The sequence below is a fragment of the Bufo gargarizans genome, chromosome 11 (assembly GCF_014858855.1).
Source record: "Bufo gargarizans isolate SCDJY-AF-19 chromosome 11, ASM1485885v1, whole genome shotgun sequence".
In the NCBI taxonomy this organism is placed as follows: Eukaryota; Metazoa; Chordata; class Amphibia; order Anura; family Bufonidae; genus Bufo; species Bufo gargarizans.
The window spans coordinates 36,407,457-36,433,102 of NC_058090.1; the positions used below are offsets into that span (position 1 = coordinate 36,407,457).

The 25,646-nt window shown below is 48.1% G+C and overlaps 1 protein-coding gene across 1 annotated transcript in view; it reads left to right on the forward strand.

Moving 5' to 3' along the window:
* Window positions 1–25,646, forward strand: part of KTN1 (kinectin 1) — a 102,926-nt gene that overhangs the window by 66,564 nt on the left and 10,716 nt on the right. Inside the window, exons 33-39 of the mRNA XM_044272713.1 lie at window positions 1,226–1,316; window positions 1,405–1,482; window positions 2,036–2,073; window positions 3,740–3,830; window positions 12,341–12,427; window positions 16,818–16,901; window positions 19,295–19,375. Coding sequence (XP_044128648.1) covers window positions 1,226–1,316; window positions 1,405–1,482; window positions 2,036–2,073; window positions 3,740–3,830; window positions 12,341–12,427; window positions 16,818–16,901; window positions 19,295–19,375 — 550 coding nt within the window. The remainder of the gene's footprint in view (window positions 1–1,225; window positions 1,317–1,404; window positions 1,483–2,035; window positions 2,074–3,739; window positions 3,831–12,340; window positions 12,428–16,817; window positions 16,902–19,294; window positions 19,376–25,646) is intronic.

A 25,646-nucleotide genomic window follows, 5' to 3' on the forward strand; every position in this document is an offset into this window, starting at 1 on the left:
TTTAAGCTTCTTTTTATTTTTTTTATTTATATATTTTTTTAAATAGTTGGCATGTTCATTCATGATGACACCAGCTAACGACTGATTATCTCACCCCTTTAAAGGGATTCTGTCACCACCTTGATATAAATCCAGCTTAAGTTGGAGATGTGCGTTTCTATAATGGGCCTTCCATTCTGCAAATTGCGGAACGCACACGGGTGGCATCCGCAGAACACTGCGCGGTCTTGTGAATGCCCCATTATAGACACTCCTCGCTTCTGCTTTCAGTGCCGGGCTTCAAATGAGTGCTGTGCCCCAAATATTGCAGCTGTAACCCTGTCCTAGTTGCAGAACTTTATTAAAGGGATTCTGTCACCTCCCCTAACCCAAAATCGGATTTTAAAGCAGTCATGCAGCACAGCTTACCTTGAATAGGCTGTGCTCTTCTATCTTGTAATCCGTCCAGTAGTTTATGTGAAAAACGACTTTTATGATTATGCAAATTAGCCCTGAAGGTGCCCAGAGGGGCGTTTTGTTCCCCTTAGTGAGCCCAGTAACGCCCCTCTTACAGTGCCCAGCCCGCCTTCCTTGCGACTGTCTAACCGCCCCCAGCCTCCCACAGCCTCTCCTCCCTCTCCTCCCCCCTCCCTCACGGCCGAACGAACTCTCGCACAGGCGCAGTACCCACTGAGGGCTGCGCCAGTGCGATCTGCAGGAGACTGAGGGCAGGAGCAGGGAAGAGCGAGCATCGGACGTCACTGGGCTCGGCGCATGCCCAGTGACGAGGATGAAGCTCCTGCCCTCAGTCTCCTGCAGATCGCGCTGGCGCAGCCCTCAGTGGGTACTGCGCCTGTGCGAGAGTTCGTTCGGCCGTGAGGGAGGGGGAGGAGAGGGATGAAAGGCTGGGGGCGGTTAGACAGTCGCAAGGAAGGCGGGCTGGGCACTGTAAGAGGGGCATTACTGGGCTCACTAAGGGGAACAAAACGCCCCTCTGGGCACCTTCAGGGCTAATTTGCATAATCATAAACTACTGGACGGATTACAAGATAGAAGAGCACAGCCTATTCAAGGTAAGCTGTGCTGCATGACTGCTTTAAAATCCGATTTTGGGTTAGGGGAGGTGACAGAATCCCTTTAAAGTCTGTACATATTGCATACATCATTGGCATCAAGGGTTAAAGAAGAGTACCCTGTTGGTGCGTTATTAAATCAATTATTTTATATATTTTTTCTCTGCATACAGAGTAGAACAACAGAATGAAAAAATTAAGAACATGGAAGCAGCACTTTCGGAGAGGGAAGCAAGTATAACCATCACAACTCAGGAATTAACGGTAAATTCAGAACCCCTGAGCAGCCGCGTAGATGGCAACCATGACGCCAGGCACCACACTGACCTTTTTTGTTTTTTTTTCTTCATAGGGTCTGAAAAAAGAAAATGAAATTTTGAAAATTCAGGCCTGTGAACTACAAAAGAAGCATGATCAACAACTGCGGCAGGTGTGGATTGTGCACAGTTCCGACTTTTAGTTTTCCGCCATATGTCCGCAGCAATTGTGCTCTGTGGAGGAGCACGGGGTGTCATCAGGAGAAATAACTAAAATAGGCTGCAAATTCATTTAATGTCTTTTACCACTTTTGCAACCAGTTTTTGTTCCAGTGCATCTAAAAGAATTAATGAATCAACTTTATAATTCATCTTGATGTAAAAATCTATGGTTTTGTCTATGCCTCCTATGTAGACCTATATGTCTCCATGGTAACAGACTACAGATAAACCCTGTGTAGTCTGATCCTGTTATATCACCATCTGTGTGCACCACACTTCTTGCTTATCTGCCGAATGTATGTTGGTAAGAAGTATGGAGTAGGACTGCAGGATCAGACTACACAGGATTAGATTGTAGTCTGTTACCATGGAGACATTTGGATCTTTATAGGACTTGTATATACAAAACAAGATTTAGGTTGTTAAAAATCCTATATTTTGATAAAACTTAATAGGTAAGTATGGATGCATTTGTTTATTTTGACTTTTCTTCTTCTCTTTTAGGTTTCTTCAGTTGCTAAAAATGAAGAATTAATAGCGTTGTAAGTAAAAGTGTCCTGCATCCAGCTTGGTTCTATTAAAAGGAGATTATATATATCCGTTATCAGTATCTGATCGATGGGGGACCTACATCCGTGACCTCCGCCGATCAGCTGCACTCCTGGTAGCTCCGCGGCTTTCTGTCAGCAGCTCCCCAAGCACAGTGCCGTACGTTGTATAGTGGCCGTGCTTGGTATCGCAGCCCAGCCCAAGACACTTCAATGGGGCTGAGCTGCACCTAGACCAGTGTTTCCCAACCAGTGTGCCTCCAGCTGTTGCAAAACTACAACTCCCAGCATTCCTGGACAGCCTTTGGCTGTGTGCGGGCATGCTGGGAGTTGTAGTTTTGCAACAGCTGGAGGCACACTGGTTGGGAAACACTGACCTAGACCATGTAACCGATGAACGTGACATCACATGGGCTGGAACAAGCTTGGAGAAGGCAGCAGCACTACTACGAGCACCAATGCCTTCTCAAACAGCTGATCGGCAGGGCTCTCGGGTGTTGGACCCCCACCGTTCAGATGCTGGTGACCTAGCCAGATGATATGTGATGAGTAAAAAAAAAAAAAAAAACTTTAAGTGAATGGGATTGAGCTGCAATACAAAGTTCCGCCACTGTCCAGTCAACGGCGCTGTGGCCCTTCAGAGAGCTGATGGTACAGATGACCTATCCTGAGGACAGGCCGTCATTATTTTATTCCAAGAAAACCCCTCTTTGACTAGAGATAATGGTGACTGCAGGGTAAATGAAGTATTACACAGCAAGCACTGACAAAAAGAATGGACAGATATGCCAGGTAACCTAGAGCAAGAGAAACTGTTTATTGTGGCCCTGTGCTTTGACTGATTAAAAGGGATCCCAAAAACAGAACTAATGGGGAATACAAACAGTTGAAACCACGTGTCACAAAAATGAGGCTCTGTTCACATCTTGCCTTTTGACTCCACCGGAGGAATCTGTCGAGAGTATCCCCTGACGTATACGATGACTGAAGCCTCCAAGCTATGTCTTATAGCCATACACCTGCCATTGACTCTAATGGTAAACACAAAATGATAGACTGCGCGATATATGTGTGTTTTTAACATTGGCCTGCTACATAACCACGCTTAGTGGAATACGCTTTATTAAAGTGATGGCAACGACGACTGGCCCAGTGTATGCCAAAATAACACACGTGGCATATCCTGCGGTGTGTGTGCACCTAGAGCCGTCCCGAGACATACACTGAACATGGAGATGTGAACAGGGCTTAACGCTCCTAATTCCTTAGTTATCCTTCATTTAACATTGAAGTCTGCTCTCTTATGAAGAGGAATCCATTACGTAATCTCTGCACTACATGGGTGACCTCCTTACAGTAAAGTTGTCCGTCTTCTGCGTGTGTAGAGATCATAGTCTGACATACCTTAACCCAGGGATGTCCAACCTGCAGCTATCCAGCTGTTGCAAAGCTACAACTCCCAGCATGCCGTAATAGCTGTAGCCTGTTCAGGCATGTTAGGAGGTGTAGTTTTGCAACAGCTTGGTCCGCGGGTTGTCCATCCGTGCCGTAACGTCTTGGGAAAACAGATCATATAGTAGGTGCCGGGAAGACTATTGTATGAAATATCGCATTTAGTGACCTTGTATTTGACCACCTGATTTGTTGTCCATGTTTCTAGGGTTGCAAAGAAAGACAAGTACATAACGGAGCTGCTCGCCGAGCTAGAAGTTCAAAAATCGGCAGTGGAGCAGCAAAGGAAGAAGAACAATGTAAGTAAATGGACAATTTGCAGTCTTTATACTTTTCAAGGAAAGGCCTGAAGCTGTATATTGTCCTGGGGGGGGGATTGCTGGAAGTTTTAGATTAGTCCTTATAATCATCAATATGATATCAGTACTGGGCCTGTCTTCCATAGCGCCTCTAGGGATCAACTACTTAAATGAGCTGCTCCAGAACCACAATACGGCGCCGCAGTACCATTCACGGCCACTACTCAGTGTGTGGATCTGAGCTTAGCTGCCCTTTTGAACAGCTTATCGTGCTGGGATCTGACATTGATGACCTGTCCTAAGGATACGTAATCACTAATACAGTCCCGGAGAACTTCTTTAAGTTGGCCGCACCCGCTGATTTCAGAAGGGTGGCCCACTATCTTTGAGTGTATGCCGAGACTCTCTCGGCAACAGGTTTCGAGGAAGGGCATGGGTTCATACATGTCCATTCCTTTTTTTTTTTTTTTCCTACCCTCCTTACCCAGGACATAAGGTGTTGTCAGGGGGATCCGACAGCGGCTGATTCCTACAGTCATGTGAAAAAATTAGGACACCCTTTGAAAGCATGTGGTTTTTTGTAACATTTTTAATAAAAGGTTATTTCATCTCCGTTTCAACAATACAGAGAGATTAAAGTAATCCAACTAAACAAAGAAAACTGAAGAAAAGTCTTTTCAAGATCTTCTGTAAATGTCATTCTACAAAAATGCCTATTCTAACTGAGGAAAAAGATAGGACACCCTCACATGTATTCCCTCTTAAATTGGCTCAGATCTCACACAGGTATATCACACCAGGTGCACATAATTAGTAGATCGTTACTCTGCATGTTGAATGAGGCTTGCCCTATTTAAACCTCAGACATTTAGTTTGGTGTGCTCCTGACTGTTGAAGTGAGAGTGAGCACCATGGTGAGAGCAAAAGAGCTGTCAGAGGACTTCAGAAAAAAGATTGTAGCAGCCTATGAGTCTGGGAAGGGATTTAGAAAGATCTCAAAAGATTTTGAAATCAGCCATTCCACTGTCCGGAAGATAGTCTACAAGTGGAGGGCTTTCAAAACAACTGCCAACATGCCCAGGACTGGTCGCCCCAGCAAGTTCACCCCAAGAGCAGACCGCAAGATGCTAAAAGAGGTCTCCAAAAACCCTAAAGTGTCATCTCGAGAACTACAGCAGGCTCTGGCTACTGTTGATGTAGAAGTACATGCCTCTACAATCAGAAAGAGACTGTACAAGTTTAACTTGCATGGGAGGTGTGCAAGGAGGAAACCTTTGCTTTCCAAGAGAAACATCGAGGCCAGACTGACATTTGCCAAAGATAAAGTTGACAAAGACCAGGACTTCTGGAATAATGTTCTTTGGACAGATGAGTCCAAAATTGAATTATTTGGACACAACAGCAGAGGACATGTTTGGCGTAAACCAAACACAGCATTCCAAGAAAAGAACCTCATACCAACTGTGAAGCATGGAGGTGGAAGTGTCATGGTTTGGGGCTGCTTTGCTGCAGCAGGACCTGGTCAGCTCACCATCATAGAATCCACGATGAATTCTACTGTGTATCAGAAGGTGCTTGAAGAACATGTGAGACCATCAGTTAGAAAATTAAAGCTGAAGCGGAACTGGACCATGCAACATGACAATGACCCAAAACATACTAGTAAATCAACCAAAGATTGGCTGAAAAAGAAGAAATGGAGAGTCCTGGAATGGCCAAGTCAAAGTCCAGATTTGAATCCCATTGAGATGCTGTGGGGGGACTTGAAAAGGGCTGTACGTGCAAGAAACCCCTCAAACATCTCACAGCTGAAAAAGTTCTGCATTGAGGAGTGGGGTAAAATTTCCTCAGACCGATGTCGAAGACTGGTAGATGGCTACAAGAACCGTCTCACTGCAGTTATTTCAGCCAAAGGAGGTAACACTCGCTATTAGGGGCAAGGGTGTCCTATCTTTTTCCTCAGTTAGAATAGGCATTTTTGTAGAATGACATTTACAGAAGATCTTGAAAAGACTTTTCTTCAGTTTTCTTTGTTTAGTCGGATTACTTTAATCTCTCTGTATTGTTGAAACGGAGATGAAATAACCTTTTATTAAAAATGTTACAAAAAACCACATGCTTTCAAAGGGTGTCCTAATTTTTTCACATGACTGTATTTCACTCCCCCCATTAAAACCTGCAACCTGCATGCTCGGCTGAGAAGAGTGTGCATGTTTATAGTGGAGCGGAGAGGAACAGCTGCTAACCAAACAAGTGTTTGGCCGGCAGCTCTCTGGTAGTGGGTGAGTGCTGTAAATACGAATATATTCCTTTTGGCCCGGTTTATATTCCCCTACCACATCTTCCCCATCTTACATCCATCCAGGGTGGTCCATAGCGATCGGACTATTCTTAGCAGATCTCGCTATTTACCTTGAGACCAGCTGTAATCTAATGTCTGTGGGGACCCCCGTGTGTATTAAGGGGTTCTTCACCGAAATTTATTTTTACAAAAATGTATTTAACACCGCAGCTTGAATCATGGAAAGTCAGGAACTGCTTTCCTCCTTCTCTCCCCTTTCAGCATGGTTATTTAAAGGGAACCTGTCGCCTTAAACATTTTGTCTGAACTGCAGGCAGCATGTTCTAGAGCAGGATTGGTATATAGTGTTTTGGGGAAAATATTTAGTATAACTTATAATTTCTGCATTTATATCTGTGCTCATTCTGAGCATTGAAGTCTAGGAGGCGGACCCATCAGTGATTGACAGCTCTCTGTATACACAGTCATAGAGGGAAGGCTGTCAGTCACTGATGGGACCTTCTCCTCATAGAGGGAAGGCTGTCAATCACTGAAAGGACCTCCTCCTCATAGAGGGAAGGCTGTCAGTCACTGATAGGACCTCCTCCTCATAGAGGGAAGGCTGTCAGTCACTGATAGGACCTCCTCCTCATAGAGGGAAGGCTGTCAATCACTGATAGGACCTCCTCCTCATAGAGGGAAGGCTGTCAGTCACTGATAGGACCTCCTCCTCATAGAGGGAAGGCTGTTAATCACTGATAGGACCTCCTCCTCATAGAGGGAAGGCTGTCAATCACTGATAGGACCTCCTCCTCATAGAGGGAAGTCTGTCAATCACTGATAGGACCTCCTTCTCATAGATGGAAGGCTGTCAATCACTGATAGGACCTCCTCCTCATAGAGGGAAGGCTGTCAATCACTGATAGGACCTCCTCCTCATATAGGGAAGGCTGTCATCACTGATGGGACCTCCTCCTCATAGAGGGAAGGCTGTCAGTCACTGATGGGACCTCCTCCTCATAGAGGGAAGGCTGTCATCACTGATGGGACCTCCTCCTCATAGAGGGAAGGCTGTCAGTCACTGATAGGGCCTCTTCCTCATAGAGGGAAGGCTGTCAGTCACTGATGGGACCTCCTCCTCCTCCTCATAGAGGGAAGGCTGTCACTGATGGGACCTCCTCCTCATAGAGGGAAGGCTGTCAGTTACTGATGGGACCTCCTCCTCATAGAGGGAAGGCTGTCAGTCACTGATGGGACCTCCTCCTGGTCGTCAAAGCCCAGAATGAACAGAAATTTAAATCAACGAAACACAGGTTATACTGAATCTTTCCCATAAAACTATATATCAATCTGCTCCACTTCTCCTGCTCTGTAACATGCTGCCTGCAGATTATTTTGTGTTTTCATGGTGACAGGTTCCCTTTAAGCCGTTCTGGTTGCTGTGAATACAATGCAGTATCAGTGGGCTGGCAGGTAACGCATCCCTAGTAACCAGTCTGCCTCAAAAGGCAGAGAACGGGCAAGGCTTCTGCAAAACGCTGTGATATAATCAGGTACGCCTGCCTGCGCCATTCACAAGGACTGTGCAGACAGCTATGACAGGCGGCAGCACAGTCTTGCTGGTTCTTCCCATATTACCACTGGAGGGATGCATCATAGAAATACACTTTAGCATGATGACTACCGCCAGGATCTCACTAGTGGCTGCAGTCCTTTGGGACCAGTCCAAAGAACCATCACCGTATATATAGGTAGAACTAAAGAAGACCTGTCTGTAAGGATACAGTATAGTCTGGTGGAAATGAATGGCGATTACTTATCCTAACGTTTGACCAAATCGCTAAAAAGTCCTAAAATGTATTCATAACTAAGTATATTCAATTTATTTGATAATAAATTTATAAAATTTTATTATCTTCCTAAATCAGAAGCTAGCATAGATGTCTATAGAGCGTCCCCCTTTTTATGTAAATGAAGCATAATCTCTAGATAAATTAAATGTCCTACAGCTTTCTAATATCGCTTGGTTCCGATTCGTCACCATTTTCGAGATATTTGTTAGCGGTCAGAGATGAGTAAATTCGTTCGTTCATCTCACAGACTCCTTGGGCAGTGAGAGGCTGGCTCCTCTGGTCAAGAGGCTCCGCTCCCCCTTGATCGCCAGGGCCAAATTTCTCGCCTGACCCTGTCAATCTTATGCCTGCACCATTTCTCAAGTAGCAGCTCAAGCGCAGAGGATTTGCACTGACTGTGCATGCGCCACTACACTTCCAGGTACCCAGAATCAACAGCAGAGCTTCTGTGCTTGAGCCGCCATACAGAGCAATAGCGCAAATTAGTGGTGGGCGATATAAACGATATACGATATTATAGTCATAAATTCGGACAACGATATAGATTTTAGCTTGATCGCGATAGATGACCATGGAGCGGTAGTGAATTGAAGAAGCTTCTCACTCACCGCTCCATGGCCTCCCGACTCTGCACCGTCCAGGGCCTTGCATGCACACATCGTCAGTGTGCTGGCTGACGCTGTGTGTGACGTCAGGTCCCTCCCAGTGCATGCTGGGAGAAAGACGCAGTCCGTCTCCTACGGTCTCCATCAGCCAGCCGCGCACTCTGCAGGAAAGGTAAGTATATTAGCAGGGGGGGGGGGGGGGTGTGGCTATGGCATGGGGCTGATGGCGCTGGCTGGGGGACATGATGATGGTGGCAATTGCATGGGGCTGATGGCGCTGGCTTTGGGACATGATGGTGACAATGGCATGGGGCTGATGGCGCTGGCTGGGGGACATGGATGATATGGCAATGGCATAGGGCTGATGGCGCTGGCTGGGGAACATGACTATGGTGGCAATGGCATGGGGCTGATGGCGCTGGCTGGGGGACATGATGATGGCGATGGCATGGGGCTGATGGCGCTGGCTGGGGGACATGGATGATATACAGAAGAAAATAATATATCGCAATATATCGTTATATCGCACATGCTTCAAATTATATTGCGATATAGATTTTAGGCCATATCACCCAGCCCTAGTGCAAATGCAAGAAACACACGGCCAGACGATATATCCCTCATTGTCAATCAAGGGGGGAGTCTCTTGAGTAGTGCGGCCAGCTCCTCGCTTCTCAAGAAATCTTTTATGAATGAGTCGATTGGTATGAACTGATTCTCTCATCTCTACTGTCAGCGAAAAAGAACTTTCTTGTACATGGTCAGAATCAGCAGAACTGTATGCAGCCGGTCCTGCTCTCCGCTGAGAAGCGGATACGGTGGCATCCAGTTCCAGTGCTCTGTGAGCTGAACAGCGATACGCTGTAACGAACCACCAGAGAGATTTGTGCAGGTGGTGCTGATGGTTAACTCCTATAGATCCTCACTGTTCGGACCCCTGGCCCTTAGAATCACATTGCGGCTTATGCAGTGCAGATCTCAGAGCGAAGGAAGCCTCCCGAGATCAACCACTCATGTGCCGTTAAAGTCTCTCTGGCGCAAAATTTTAGGGCCAGCCATCCAAGCAGTGAGGATGCCTGTCCCGGTCTATCAAGCCATGAGGGGGAGTAGTGATGTGGAAGGGGATGAGGTGAAGTTGTGCTCCGAGGGGCTAGCCCAGCCCTCGGGTGCTCTGTTTGCCTCATTTACAAAGGTACATCAGTTTTCAGCAATAGAGGGTGTATCTTATTTACCATGTTCAACCCTAATGAGTATTATGTCTGGTTTAGTAGGGTTGATCATGGAGACAGATACGGTACGGCCACGCGTGGCAGGTCCGCTGTGGATTTTGTTCAGAGGAAGATCCACAACCTGTTTGTCTGAAATCCTAATTTAGCTGTGGATTTCAGTGCATAAATGCTATGTATTGCCCCAGATTTCATCCTCTGCCATGACTATTTCATTGTGAAATCTTTCCAGAGGGTGTGGATGAGATTTTATTTAATTTTTTCTTTAAATTCATCCAATTTGCTGCTACGGAAAATGCTGTGGCTGTTCTGCATGCAATTCCACTCGCCGCATTTACCCTAAAGATGTGCCAAATGTATTCCAGTGGCTCAGGCTGGATGATAAATTTGGTGCAGCTTGCTGGTCCATCTTGTCTTTACGCAAACTATTTTGGTGCACGGTGTCGCATTTTAAGACTCGCTCCTTGTCTAATGCATCCCAGAAAGAGTCCTGAACACGTAATAAATGTGGCGCTCGGCAGGTGCACCAGTTTTTGGTTCTGGTGCGTTTAGCTTAGTACATCTCCCCCTCACGACATCACCAGCCGCAGTTTCTACTCTTAGATTTTTTTTTAAGTGTTTTTTATTTCAGTTTGTCTTTTTATACATTTTCTAAACCTGTAAATGAAACCTGCTGAAGATGTTCTTCTGCGTTCTGATTATTAACCTTTTTTTTCCCCCCTGTTTGGTGGATTGGATTCTGCTCTTTTTCTCTGAAAACTTTACTCTTTTTCACAAGTCATTAGGCCAATGTTTTTCACACGAATGTTCCCCCCGAAAGTAGCGTTTCAAATTGGACTGTGAAAATAAGAACCTCCCATCACAGACACGGCACAATGCGATCACGCAAGGATGGTCTATGGCCGTTCCCACAGAGTGACGTCCGCAGGCGTCGACTTTGCTCCTTTTTGTGAGACAAAAGCTTAGAGAGCGGTTCGTCCTTAAAGGGAATGTGTCATCAGAAAATGACCTGTTTAAATCATGTTTGTAGGTAAATGTATTTTTAAAGAATTTTTGCTGAGTTTTTATTTTCCAAGTCAATATCTATATTTAAAAAAAAAAACAACAAAACATAAATTTCTGCACTTCTTGCACTGGCTACTAAGCCTAATAGACTCCACGTCTTGGTCTGTGCAGATCACTTTACTGCAGTTATCTGCTCATCATAGGCAGGGTTAGTGATATATCACCTATATATAGATAACACAGGATTCCCCTTTCACAATAGGTTATATTATGGCTTATCTCCTCCCTTCTGACCTCTGCATAGGTCACAGAGCATGCCTTAGAAAACTCTCCTATAGAAGTCTATGTCCATTGTGTCTATGGCCCTTGTTGGCTTCTGTAAAGCGCATCTCTAAATGCTGTTAAAGGGGTTGTACGGGTTCAGCTCTTCACCCAGTCAGCCCGTATGAGTTGAGCATTGGTTGCTCTCCCTTGCATTGCGCAGCATAGCACAGGGCAAGGCCTTTTATTGCAGATCCGGTGATGCCCCGGGCTCTCCTAGGCGGAGTTTTCACCTAGCAGTGTTCCCGGTGACATCACTGGCACTAATGGGCGGTCATTACTGCCGGTGATGTCACTGGGAACACTGCTAGGCGGAAGCCTCCGCCTAGCAGCGTGAAAATGTGCTCAAAAAGCCATTGCCCTGCTCGATGCATAAAATGCTCCACTCAGGGGTTGGAGGGGTGTAAAAGGGGTTATGTCTGGGTTCAGAACCCCTTTAAGAACAGCTCAGGCAAGATGAGGCCCCCATGATCATGGTAAAAACTTAGAACAAGAAAATCTGCAATATGAACAAGTTGGGAACAAAAGAATGTGTTGCTATCTGATTTTAACTGGGAGAAAAAAAAATTCCTTGACACATTCCCTTTAACGAGGAGCTCTTATCTCTCCTGACATGCCTTTTTTAGTAACTACTACTTGAATTTCCCATGTCATAACAGCACTATGTTGCGCCATTCCTCTATTATTCCTAAATAAATTACTAGCAGGTTGGGGGGGTGTCCCTGCACAGTCTGACACTTCACTGATTGGGTAGTGGCAGACTGTGCAGGGGCACACACCCAGCTGGACCTTGCTTGTGGGTGGTGAGGTGTCCTTAAGGCACAGCCATACACCAAAGCGCCAGACCCTTCTTTCTTGGGATTCCAGGAGGCTAGCCCCCCAACAATGATAAAGTGATGGCACATCCTAGTGATCTGCCATCACTTTACAAAATCGATTGCCCCTTTAATTTTAGATCTTTTTAATGGACCTTCCGGCTGATGGGTCAGCGGGGCCTTTTGCTCACAAATCGGATTTACTTTACCTCCTCAAAGCTGACGCGTTGCAAGTCACCTGTGTGGGATCTTCCATACGTCTGCCGTGTGAAGCGCTGGTGCAGTCTGGTGGATTTGGGCAAGAGAGATCTCCGTCAGCCCCTTCTAATGCAACTTGCTGAATGAACTATGAAGACTTTTTAGTATCTGGGTCAACTGAAATAACTCTTTCTAAAAACAATTAGGACCTTCGGGAGAAAAACTGGAAAGCAATGGAGGCATTGGCATCAACTGAAAAAATGCTACAAGAGAGAGTCGGCAAGACCGCCAAGGTTGTAATGCTACCGGTGGGGGACGTAGCGCAGATTGTACCCGGGCACGGCTGCTCTGTCTGCTGACTCTTAGCTCGGTTTCTGAGATGTGGAATGGATTTTTATAAAGCTGCATGCCGATGCTGCCAAGATGAACCAAAGTCCGCGTCTGCCCCTTAAAGTGAACGTCCACCGGTTTAATGAGGTCATATCTTAAGGCGTATTCCACTTAAAACAAGTCATCTCCTATCCACTTAATAACGGACCAGTATGGCTCTAACTGCTGGGACCCCCCACCATTCGCAAAAACAGGGGCCCTGTGCACTGCCAATCAATTCATCACTATGGGACTGCCGGAGGTAGCCGAGTACATTGCGTGCCCATCTTCGACAGTGCCATAGAGTTTGAATAGAGCGGCAGCAGGCATGCTCGAACTGCCACTCCATACAGGGGAACGGGACCTGTGGAGTAGTAATTGTGGAGGTCCCAGTGGTCACACCCCGTGCCTGTATGTTATCCCGTATCCAGTGGATGGGGCATAGCTTCTTTTAACTGGAGTAATCCTTTTATATATATCATTTATAGCACCCAGGGCTTGGTTTTTCTGGTATGGAGCTTCAAATTCCCACCATATAGTTATAAAATATTACATTCCGTCTGCCTGCAGCCACCACTGGAGGGAGCTTTAGAGCCAAAAATATACTATTATGCTTTAAATGGGTATTCCCATCTTGTAGTTAGTTGGTAGGATACACAATCACATTTTGATAACTGGGGGTTGCACTTCTGGAACCCTCACCAATCCTGAGTATCCAGAGGCCGCAGGACCAGTTTCGTGGTCCGTCCCTTTCTAAGTTTTTCCAGCACAGCGGTGTTCCCGGCTACCTTGCTGTTCAGGGGTCTGCAGCGCAGCATTGACCTGAAATTATCTGCACAGCGGGTGACCGAGATGCGGCTGTACAGTGAAATCGGGTGAAGGGGATGCCATGCTACACTAGATCTGTCTCCCTTCATTCTCCTAGAGATGTGCCATCACTATACAAGATCGGGATACCCTTTTAAACTCAATAATAAGACAGTATGTATTTAGCTCCCTCTAGTGGCGGCTGCAGGAAGCCAGCTTGTGATATACATATATATGGGTATTGGACCTCTGAGTCGGAAAATAGAGCTTGTCTTTCCTTAAAGATATTTTATGAACCTGCACTAAAAACATAGTGGAGGTTCACTTTAAATGAGGTGAAGGGGCTGAAGCGCAACACTAGAGCTTGTGCCTCCTTAAAATTATTTTATGGAATTGCTCTGAATTTAAGAAATAAGAACATGACGTGATGATATAAGGTGGATTTTCACTTTAAATCCCAGGATATTAAGCGGGCAACAATAATACGGGTATCTGATCTTAACCATCATGGCTGGGCATTTGATGCACCCAACCAAATGTCATGCAGGTATTGACCAATACTCCAGTATTGCAAGACCTTTGTGTGTAGCTGGAAATAGATTCCCCACCTCCATGAATTAGCGGGACTGACGGCAGGATCGGCATGCAGTTCTTCCCACGAGAATACCTAGTTAAAGCGACAGCCAGAGCAGTCGTGCACTGACCAGTCACTAGTGCGGTGAGGTAGCAGAGGCGCCGTGCGTCCTCGGGGTCTGTACTGCCTCATCACTAGTGGGGGTAACAAAGCGAAGCCTTGATTGGCTGCGGACAAGAACCTCCCAATCATAACTGTATGTTCCTCCTGTCTCTTCTATCCTGACTTTTGCTCATCTGTCTCTCCTTTGTGTTTTTGTTTCCTCATGGGCATGCCAGCGTTCTTGTGTGTGGTGTGACGTCAGCAGAGGCCGATCTGTTCCATTAACGTCTTTGCCGCGTGCATGCAATGGCCGTATATCGCGTGCAAAATGTAACCGGGTCCCTGTGGGACTGATAAAGCGCTGTGCACACCAGCCACATTAACAGAGCGGTGGACAGACGTGTGCACTACTACTCCATTCATCAGGGGGGGGGGGGACGACGACAATGAAATGGACCCTAAGGCTGCTTTCACGCGAACGATACGGATTGGCTCCGGATGCATTTAGTGAAACTCAACCCATTTTGCAAGCAAGTTCAGTCAGTTTTGTCTGCAATTGCGCTCAGTGTTTCAGTTTTTTCCGCACTGGTGCAATCCGTTTTGATGCGTTTTTCACACTCGTGAAAACCCCCCTCAAGGTTTACAAACATTACCACCTAGCAACTATCAGTGAAAAACGCATCGCATCCGGACTGCATCCAGGTTATATCATAGCATATAACATGCTGCGATTCCCACGCAATGCACCCGCACGGAAAACTCGCTTGTGTGAAAGGGGCCTAACACTAGCAGCACTGATTAGATAGTATCAGACACTCCACCCCTAATTGGTAACATCCAGCTGGACCTTTTTTTTTTTTTTTAAATGCTAGCAATTCCTTTATAATAAAGGAATGGCGCAGCATAGTCCTAAGAATAGATCTAGAATTGTTATTCCCTGGGGAATAAGTATGTTCATGATTCCCAACCAAAAACGCATGCAGGTCTTTCCCATTGATTTCAGTGGGAAATCTTCATGTTAATTCAGACATCACCCTTCACAGCTCCTTTTATTAACTGAAACCCTGACGCGCATGTGTACAGAGCCTTAAGACGCTTCTGCCTCGCCACTTGCTCTTTTTGCTGTACCTTACATCTTTCCTTTACCCCTTTAAAAAAATATATGGCATCTCTGCAACTGCCGTGCCTTCTGCACTTTGATTGACAGGACCATGTGTGGTCACATTTACACTGCCTGTCCCTGTCAAAGAGCAGAGGGCGCGGCATTTGCAAAGAGAGCTGAGCCTCTAGGTGTAATGGCAACGCCCCCGTTGCTCCTAAAGACTAATTTGCATTTATTAAAGCATAATGTGGGCACATATGAACATGGGACCAACACAGATGCCTTCAGCTGCCAAGCGAAAATGTAACGGGTCAGGTCATAGGTACATATCTGCTGACAGATGCCCTATAATCAGCAGGATCCACCCCACCAGTATGCCTGATCCTGCTGAAGGCTATGTACACCTTTTGGGGGGCAATTTTTTTTTATTGTTGCATTGTACTCATTTTGAGCTAAAAATGATTTTTCTAATTGGCCTTTATGAAAATGATGGCGTCCTTTTTTCTGTACAGAGCGGAGATGCTCTAGAAGCAGCCTTTGGATTTTCTATCTTTTCCGTCAGACCAGGAGCTGATGGGCTCCTTATCTCTGATCTCTGACCTCCTAAACACTCATAGCTCAATCATTATCTTACTGATAAGAATGTGACATAAATAAGTGTTTATGACCTGTTAGTGGTTTAGAGATAAGGTTTATTAGATGGCCGGGGCAAAGTGAAAGTGCCAGTCACACAGCTAGAAAAACGGTTAAAACTTTGTGACAGAACAGCTCAATATTTTTAATAAAGGACAATTGGAAAAATTGTTTTTAGCCAAAAATGAGTAAGATGCAATCATAAAAAAAAAAAAATATAATAATTGCCTCCGAAGGTGTCCATAGCCTTTAAGGCTTGCCACACACATTAGCAGTCTGCCTACAACTGTCTTTCTGGGCCTCAGCCAAGCGTGCGCATCCGTCTCTGGTGGAAGCATGTCTCCCCTGAGAACAAAAAGATTGGGCATGTTGAAATCCAATCAACCTGATCCTTATCTCCCCGGAATCTGTCGTCAGAGAAGTTGTGAGGTCCCATATACAGTAGGTGGGCAGCCGGTCCTGCTGAAATCACTGGGATTGGCTGATAAACATCTAATGTGTATGGCCAGAATAAAGCTGGATTGGTAGCAGCGGCTGAAGGTGCACGCCCCATCTTGGGCTGCAGATCATTGGGGGTGAATCTAGCCTATTTCATGCATGTGTTTTTATCGTGGTGATGCATGTCTGTGCTCCGTCACCGCTCTGTAGATTTTTTTTGCACCTCGCAAGGATCAGCCTCAGGATAAAAAAGACAGGACACATCTTCCACGACCCGTGTTTGGTGCTGGAGACCATTGTGGTCCTGCTTCATTGTGTGACCAGATAGTCCCCCCCCCCCTATAGCCACCAATGTATGGATGTGGCAGGTGACATTTGAGAATGGTTAACCCCTTTATGTAGCTACGGTCATATAACATGTCCACTAAGGAACGCCAGTGATTGCTTGCATCTAGTGTGTCCGAGTGGATGTCCCGACGTTTGAGAGGAGTTGGCAGAGGTTTCATGTGCATGCGGACGGATAATATTTTTTCCTAGCTAATGCATACGTTTGATGTCACATCCTCTACGCCATAACATCTGTGTGTTTCGCCCATGTTCCCATCTTAGATTGCTTTTTCCACTTGGATGCTGATGGCGATGTCTTGTTTTGTTGCAGGAGAGACAGCAGAACACGGGGGACAATGAGGCCCGGGAAATCCTGCAGAAGATCTTCCCAAATGTGTCTGTTTCTGCTAGTTTGGTAAGAACCCAAAGTCAGGGGGGTGCATTCCCAGAGGAGGGGTGGCCCAAGGGTTACCTGATGTAAAGAAGACCTTATCAATCCTTGTCACTCTCCCCCTTTTATTTACTGTTTTATCTTCTTTTATTTAAAATTCCCCCTTTCTTTTCCTTGATATTACTAAATTGTAGTGTTACTATCTTCTGTTGCCCTGTATCCCTATGTTACGGGAATACAAGGCCCATGCAGGTTACAGTTTAAAAAAAAAAAAAAAGCTGTGGCTGCTTAACACCTCGCAAAATATCTAGCTGAGCTTGAACATTCATCCTATGTGCTGGTGCCATGGAAGCTTGTCAGGGTGGTTAGAAATACAAGATGCTTGGCCACGTGTTTAAAGGGAATATGTCAGCTCCGAGACAACACCCCCCCCCCCCCCCCCATACTAGAGTAAGCAGTGTATAGTGTAATTGGCGTCAAGTCCGGTTATGTCATTTTTATCTTCATACTCCCTTGATTTCTGACTCTGCTCCAACAAACCAGTAGTAAAATGCATTGAGAGGACTCCTCTTTGGGTCCTCTCCATTATGTGCGTGAGCTCGGGGGTCCTCTCCATGTATTTTACAGCCGTGTTTGTCCGAGCATAGCATTGGAATAAAGATAAAAATCACATAACCGGACTTGACATCACTTAAACTATACACCTCTTACTCTATAGTTTGGGGGTTGTTTTGCAAGTAACCTATTCTCTTTAAAGGGGTTGCCTCATCACAGACCAGCCACCTTCTGTGGGCTCGACGGAAATTGCCGAGCCAGCGCTCTATTTCCGACGGCCCAATGGAAAATGATTGGAGGGCGGCAGCGCTTGTGCAGTGCTCTTTTCTCGATATAGGGGACCCGCGCAGTGGTGTATCTTGGTTTTGTGCTGCCCTAGGCAAGACTTAACTCGGGCACCCCCCTAATATATTTTTTTGAATAATGATACAGGCAGCCATTTTTTTAACTACATTTGTGCTAATTTTTGTGTTGGTTGGAGGGGGGTGAGGGGCAGTATTACACAATCTGTATATGTATAAAAAATAAAAATAAAGATTGTGTAATACTGCCCCTCACCCCCCCCCCCCCCCCCCTCCAACAGCACAGAAATGAGCACAAATACATTAAATAAAATGGCTGTATCATTATTCTAAAAATTAAAAAAGCACAACTTCTAACACAAATGTATTTTACAGATTACTTTTATTTATTTATTAAAACAATGTGCAGCTAGAGATAGTACAGTATTAACCCCTTCCTAATTCTCCCCTCTAACCACCCAACCCCCTTACCCCATAAAACAACTAAGTAAGATTTTTTGTGAATTACTGTAATTTAAGTACTTACAGTTTTTGAAGACAGCAGGCTCAGGAATCAGTGCATTGGTGGCCGGGGCCTGGCCTCAGTATTCATGGTGACCGTCTGCAGGATCCGTTCTGCACTTGGAGGAGATAAGGCTCACCCTAGCGTTGCCGGCCCGTGACTCCACCTCCGTGCAGACGCAAAAGGCAGGGGAGGTCGGGAGGAGTAAGTCTTTCAACTCCTTCACTATGCGGCGTCGGCGATGCCACTCGCATAGTGAAGGATCAGATCGGACAAGGGGCAAAAAAAATATTTAGCATATTGTGTAACTATCACTAAGCAAATAAGGCATTTTGCCGCCCCATTGGCAAGTGCCGCCCTAGGCAAATGCCTTGTTTGCCTTGTGATAGATACACCCCTGGACCCGCGCCTATCAGACAATAGGGGCATATCCTAGCGATATGCCCCCATTGTCTGTGATGAGACCACCCCTTTAAGCCTTCTATATCTCCCTGAAGACGTTCACAGGAAGGCGCATCATCCTGCACATCATGCCTCCCTCCTGTATTGCAATGTGCGGTTTCCTCTAGGTTACATGTGACCTGGAAGTCTGCCGCTCTAGTCTGTATTGAGCACCGGGACCCGTGATCTGTGATCTGGCACCATACCAAGTGCAGTTTACCAGTCTGGTATGGTCCTACATAAAAGCGCAGGCCCCCCTCAGTTTAGTGGGACCCGTTAAGACTTTAAAATCTGCACCTTCTATGGCTATGTTTCTGGCTCAGATTTGAGCCGAAAAGAAGAACTGATTTAAAATTTCCATTACTACCATAAGGTGGCGCTGTTACCCTATACAAGTAAGCAAACTGTGCTAGTCCATTGTTTTATTAGGGGAAAAAGATTAATGACGTAGTGGATTTACAATTTTTGTGTTAAAAAGGTGTTTTTTAATTTTTATTTAACTCCTTTATATAGCGCTGACATATCCCACAGCTCATCATGTAGACATTATCATATAATCACTTATCATATCATCACTGTCCCCAGCGGAGCTCACAATATTTCCTTTCCTCCATTAGAGGCATTGCGAATGGATCCAAGAGTTTGAGAAGGTGGCAAAAGTCTGTTTGAATGAAAGTGGAGGCGGCGAGCAGGTTAAAGTGAGTAAAGGGGGTTTCTGTCAGGATGCACGGGTGTTGTAATTGATTGACTTGACATAATTAGTCATTATTTTTCGTTCTCAAGTTGGGACCAACAGCTTGTACCCCGTGTAGTGAGATCCCGGACCCCACCTGCATTCAGTGGAGAGCAGATGGCGTATGCTCTGCCGCTGCTTTCTACTGAAATGCATGGAAGTATGGAAACCTTTAAAGGAATACAAGGCTATAATCTCGGGGGCTCTGTTTGGAGTACCTGTTGCAGATTCCATTGCCTTTGACAAGAAGAATAGAATTCCATGCAGCACGGTTTTCCAATAAATTGTCACCAGTGGGCGATGGTTTCAGTAGCACACGTTGCTTTCAGTGGAGAGTGACGGCACATCGACTCTTAATTGCCAGATCCCCACCAGGCATTCCTTTTAAAGGTACTTTCACACTAGCGTTTTTATTTTCCGGTTTTGAGTTCCATCCTAGGGTCTCTATACCGGGAAAGAACTGATCACTTTCTCGCCCAGTTTCCTTGGGGGACACAGAAGACCTTGGGGTATAGCTCATCTCCATAGGAGGCGTGACACTAAGTGAAAACTGTTAAGCCCCTCCTCCACAGCTATACCCTCAGCCTGGAGAGAGAGACTGCCAGTTTTTTGCTTAGTGTCCAAGGAGGCAAGACACTCCCTGCTACTGCAGGGCTGTTTTCTCCTTTGTTGTTTTAAAATTTTTGATTTTTACTTTTTCTTTTCTTTTTGTTCCAGAATACGGGACAACAGAGACGCACTAGACCTCTCTGTTCTCCCGGGGTTGAGCTGCGCCAGTGCCGGTCATCCGCACTGCTGCCTCCCCCACAGAAGGCAAGGTGGACCAGGGCAGCCCAGCTCCCCTGCATCCCGCCAGCGCAAGGGTCGCCCGCACGCCAAGCCCCTCTTCCAGCGTCCTGCCACTACGGTGCCAGTAGCTGAAGGGGCGACCCTGCTGGAACGGACCGAGGGTGAAGACATCTGTGGTGAGAGAGTGGCTTCTCCAGCCCTACGTCCCCTCCCTCCCCGGTCTCCTGCGTGACTGACCCCCATACTGGTAGCCTATCCGAGAGCGGAGAGGTGCAAGGTTTAGGCATTACCCATTGCTTTACCAAAGACAGATTTAAAATGTATGTCTCTTATAGCAGAGTGGCTATAGGGTGGCCCTGCTGGACCTAGGGTGGTCCCTGGGGTGCCGCAAGGCGGCAATCTGCTCCCTCTCTTCCCCGCCATAGATCATACCGCTGGTGCAGGACGCGCGCAAAGAGGGGGCGCTTACCGGTGCGCTGCTCAGGACCTGCTGCCGCTCCTGACGGCATGGGTAATCCTGGGCGCCGCCAAAATTTAGTCCAGGCTTCGCGGCCTGCTGGCCCGCACCATCCGGTGCTCCTTCCTCGGGCCCCTGACTCTTCCGGGCCGCGGGGTGGGCACCCGCGGTCTGCATTGCATGGGCGCACTATGCTCTAACTAGGCCGGCCGACCATCCGTCCGGTTGGCCGGACGCCGCAACTTTGGGCCCAGACATCGCGGCCTACTGGGCCACACCTCCACGCTCCTCTCGGGTCCCTGATTCTCCCGGCTGCCGGGTGAGCTCCCGCAGCCGGCATTGGATAGCGCTGTGTTCCAACAGGTCCCGGCCGGCCGTCGGTGCATTCCGGCCGGCCGGGGCGCTGCATAGTTTGTTCAGGCTTCGCGGCCTGCTGCGCACTTCCGGCGCTCGGGTTGGGCACCCGCGACCGGTACGGGGGCTCCCGCGGCCGGCTTAGGCCCGGCCGATACTTTAAATACTTGCGGCCCCGGTCAGCCGGGCGACGCTAAAATTTAGGCCCCGGCTTCACGGCCTACTAGGCCGCAACATTCTGGCCTCTGGGGGGGGGGGCGGGAACTCTCCAGGCGCGGATTCTTCCCGCCTGGAGGTTCCCCCACCCCCAGGGGTTCGCTGCGCCGCCCCCAGGCCAGATGCCTGTTAACCCTTTGGGTACTGGCCGGCTCCTGAGGGCCTGTACGGCCTGTGCCCCTGTATGGTGGCCCCCTTTCTGCCTCAGGGAGGCTGTAATATTAATAAATAAATAATAATGATAATAAAAATAATAATAAAAAAATAAAATAAAAAAAAGATACTATTATTTTGTTTTAAATAACTGGACTTGTGGGCTGCGCAGGACGCGGCAGCCTCATCATTCAGTACTGCTGTCTGTATGCATGCCCCCCTCTCTTAGGCGGTGTGTCGTGTTCCCCGGCCGCGGCGCCTCCCAGGCGTTTTTTCTTACCCTCTCCCGGGATTCGGCGCTGGCCAAGTGCATGCAGATTTTTTATTTTTTTCTGACCAGACTTCGTCACCCACTCCAGTTCTGGTGGCTGCAGGTGCATGACCCTCCTTCCTAGGCGGAATACTGCACTCTCCCTGGCTGCGGCCTGGCCTCGTGCATGATCCCCCTTTTCTAGGCGGACTGCTGCACTCTCGCCGGATGCTGTGTTGGCCATATGCACGACCCCCTTCCACAGGCGGGACGCTGCACTCACTGGATTCGCTGCCGGCTATGTGCATGAACCCTTCCATAGGTGGAATATTGCACTCTTACCGGATACGGTGCTGGCCATGTGCATGAACCCCTTCCATGAGAGGTATACTGCACTCTCCCCGGATAAGGAGGTATACTGCACTTTCCCCGGTTACGGTGCCGGCCATGTGCACGTTCCCCTTCCATAGGCGGAACACTGGATTCGCTGCCGGCCATGTGCATGAAACCTTCCATAGGCGGAATACTGCACTTTCACCGGATACGGTGCCGGCCGTGTGCGTGAACCCCTTTCATAGGTACACTGCACTCTCACTGGATCCGTTGCAGGCCATCTGCATGACCACCCCCCCCCCTTCCGTGGGCGGTGTGCCGCACTCTCACTGGATTCGCTGCCGGCCATGGACATGTCTCCTTTCCTCAGGCGACATACGTGCACTCTCATCCATGGCGGCGCTCTCACTGGATGCGTGGCTGGCCATGTGCATGACCCCCATTTCTGGACGGAATACTGCACTCACTGGATGCGTTGCCGGTCATGAGCATGCCCTCTAACTTGGGTGGAATGCTGGCACTTCCATTGGATACGGTGCTGGTCTTGTGCATGACCCCCCATTATTCCATGGGCGGCATTTTGCACGCTCACACGATCCACGGCTGTCCTTGTTTATGCTGTGCTGGACTGGTACACGTCCCCCTTCATTGGCGGAGTGGTGCACTCTCACGACATTCGGTGTTGGGTGGATTTTTGCACAATCACTTAATGATAGAATAACCTGTGCATGCCCCCTTTCACTAAAGTGGACCTTCCTGCGTTCTGCTGGATATGTGCGGCCATGGGCATGGCCCCCTTCTGGGCGGAGTATGGTATGCCCTACCTTTCCGGAGTAGGTACTGGCCTTGGCATCCCCCCCTTTTTTTGGGCAGGCCTCTGCAGTGGTTGCCAGGTACATTTTCCCCCTTTTCTGGGCGGACTGTTTGCGTTCCATCGCATGCCGTACTAGTCTTGTGCATGACTACCTTTCGGGTTGCACTTTGCACTTCCATTGTTACGGTTGGACTCTGGCTGATTCTTCGCTGAGTGACTATTTTTTGCAGTGGGCGGACTTTCTTGTGCGCTCTATCCGTTGTTTGGGCCGTGTATGCCTTCTCCTCCCATAGGTGGGTTGGCCTTCTCACTGCTTACGGGGCTACTCGTCCGTATGCCCCCCTTTATCCTGAGATGTACTTTTTTCTCTTGGGATATGGTGCTTCCAGCAAGCCTTGCACTATTCTCTAAAGAGCTCATTCGGTCCAACTGTGTGGGCCTGAGGTGGTGTCCAACAAACAGCAGATGAATGCCCAATGTATTCAAGGTATATACCTTTTTTATAAGTAGACGGGCTCTACTTGTTCGCTACTGCACCTAGCTGGGAGGTACTCATTCCTTTCGTGGCCCTTCCGCCCGGGGTGTGTTCGTGGTCCCTAGATACGTACCCATTCGTCCTCCCGCGGCATTGTTCCCCTGCGCTAGTGGTCACATGCTCGAGAGTGCTGTTGTCTGCAGCGCCTCTCGAATTCTTCGTTGGCTCGTGCAGGACTGCGATTCCCTTGCCTGCTGCAATTTCCTCCTCTTCGGATGCAGTGTGGTATGCGTCCTTCCTCTTGGCGCCTCTGCGCTTCTGTCTGATCTGCTGCCAGGTTCGGGCTGCTATTCTCTGGAAGGTCACCCAACTTCTCTTGGGTGCTCGATTACCCAGGTCCGGAGGACCTCCGCCTTGAGTTCTCCAAGGTATTCGCCTTCTGCGAGGCGGTGGACCGGGCGTCTCTCAGTGTAGCGGGTTCTGCTTTTCAGCTGGCCTATGGCTTCCCTGTTGCCCACTCCTCCTCCTTTCGGTTGGAGGGTGTTATGCCGGCCTCTGTCTCCACTGCCTTATCTCGCCGGCTTTGTTTGGCTCCCGCTCGGTACGGATCACTCCGATGTGGCTTCCCGCCGGACTTCAGAGGCTGTTCTTTCACTGTCCTCCCCTCTGGGGAGAGCATGGTTGTTCATGTGGATGGTTCCGGTGTTCCTTTTGGCCTCGTGCTGTCTCCCTGGTTCACACTGGCTGTATTAGCTGTGTGCCTATTTACCGAGTCTACCGCGTGCTGTCCTCCCGCTGAGTGCAGATTGCATGGTCCTGCTGTAGACTTGCCTTCTTGATAACTTGGGGGGACTACCTTTTTCGATCCAGATTGTCCTTTGATCTCCCACACCGGGGCTGTACAATGTGGTTACATCAGCATGGACTTTTGCCTGTCTTCTCCTGGTATCTGGCGGATCCTTTGGGTTCTTTCCATCTGTCCTCTGCTCCCCCACTCGGGTGGATACGGGACAACGTTGTTCGAGGGCCGACGGGGCTAGTTTTGTCGACCCTTCTGCCCGTGTTACTGGTCTGCGCCTGATCACATTGGGTTTTCGCCCGCTTGCCAGGCGACTCCAGCGGGTTCGCTACTGTCCACTCCTGGCTGTGTTTCGTCCAGGATCTGTCGTAAGGCTTAGGGTTTTTTGTATGGGGTTCTGTGGGAAGCTGTGCATTCCCCACTCTGAATTTCTCTCCCCATGGTTCTGTCGTTTACTTGGGGTGTCAAGTGTCGGCGCTGTTCTTCCTCTTCCAGCGTTCCCGGCCCTCTGGGCCTGCCAAGACCTTCTTCCTCGGAGTGGCTCTTTGGTTCCTCTGTACTGTCCTTCGGTACCGCCCTGGGACTATATACTGAGCTCTCGGCGCTCCAATCTTGTCCTTGGGGCCGTTACAGAGGTTCTCTCTACCCCTTCTGTCCGGTACGGTTGGGTTCTGTATCAGTCGTGTCTCTGATGGGTGCCGGAATGGCCCTTTTTTTGTTACGAGCCTTCTGTCTTTTCCAGGACAGGGCTGTTCTACATCCCGTTTTTCTTCGTTCCTTCCTTCTGAAGGTGGTGTTTGCCTTTCGCTTCAACACCTCACCTATTTGGACGTTGTTTGGGCCTTGCCGTTTTTTTACTTGGAGATCTCCGACTCTTGTAGATGTTCGGCCTCTTGGGTTTCCAGGAGGTCTGTGCATAGGGTTGACGGACTCCAGGGTGGTTGTCCTCCGCTTGCTCAGATTGGCTATTGCTGAGGTTTCCGCACCTAGGGCAGGATTCTGTCTTGGTGTCACCGTTCATTTCACCAGAGCGGTCGGTGCCTCCTGGGCCGGAGGCATTGGGCTTCGGCCATGCATTTGGGCAAGGCGGCCACGGGTCTACCTTGCACGCCTTGACAAGTTCTACAGGGTGCATACTCTGACTTTGGCAGATGCTGCCTGCCCCGCCTGGGTTTGCGGGCGGCGGTTCATTGATGCCTTTCGGGTGCTTCACCTTGGTGCTGTGGTCCCTCCCCCTTTTGGACTGCTTTTGAACGTCCCAAGGTCTTCTGTGTCCCCCAAGGAAACTGGGCGAGAAAACGAGATTTTTGTATAACTTACCAGTAAAATCTCTTTCTCGCTCTTTCCTTGGGGGACACAGCACCCACCCATTCATTGTTTTTCTCTGTACAGTTTCCGAGTTTTTGTTACCCGTTGGGTAGTTGGCTTGTTGGTTCCTTGTTGGACTTTGCCTTTTCTCACTGCTTGGACACGCAACTGGCAGTCTCTCTCTCTAGGCTGAGGGTATAGCTGTGGAGGAGGGGCTTAACAGTCTTCACTTAGTGTCACGCCTCCTATGGAGATGAGCTATACCCCAAGGTCTTCTGTGTCCCCCAA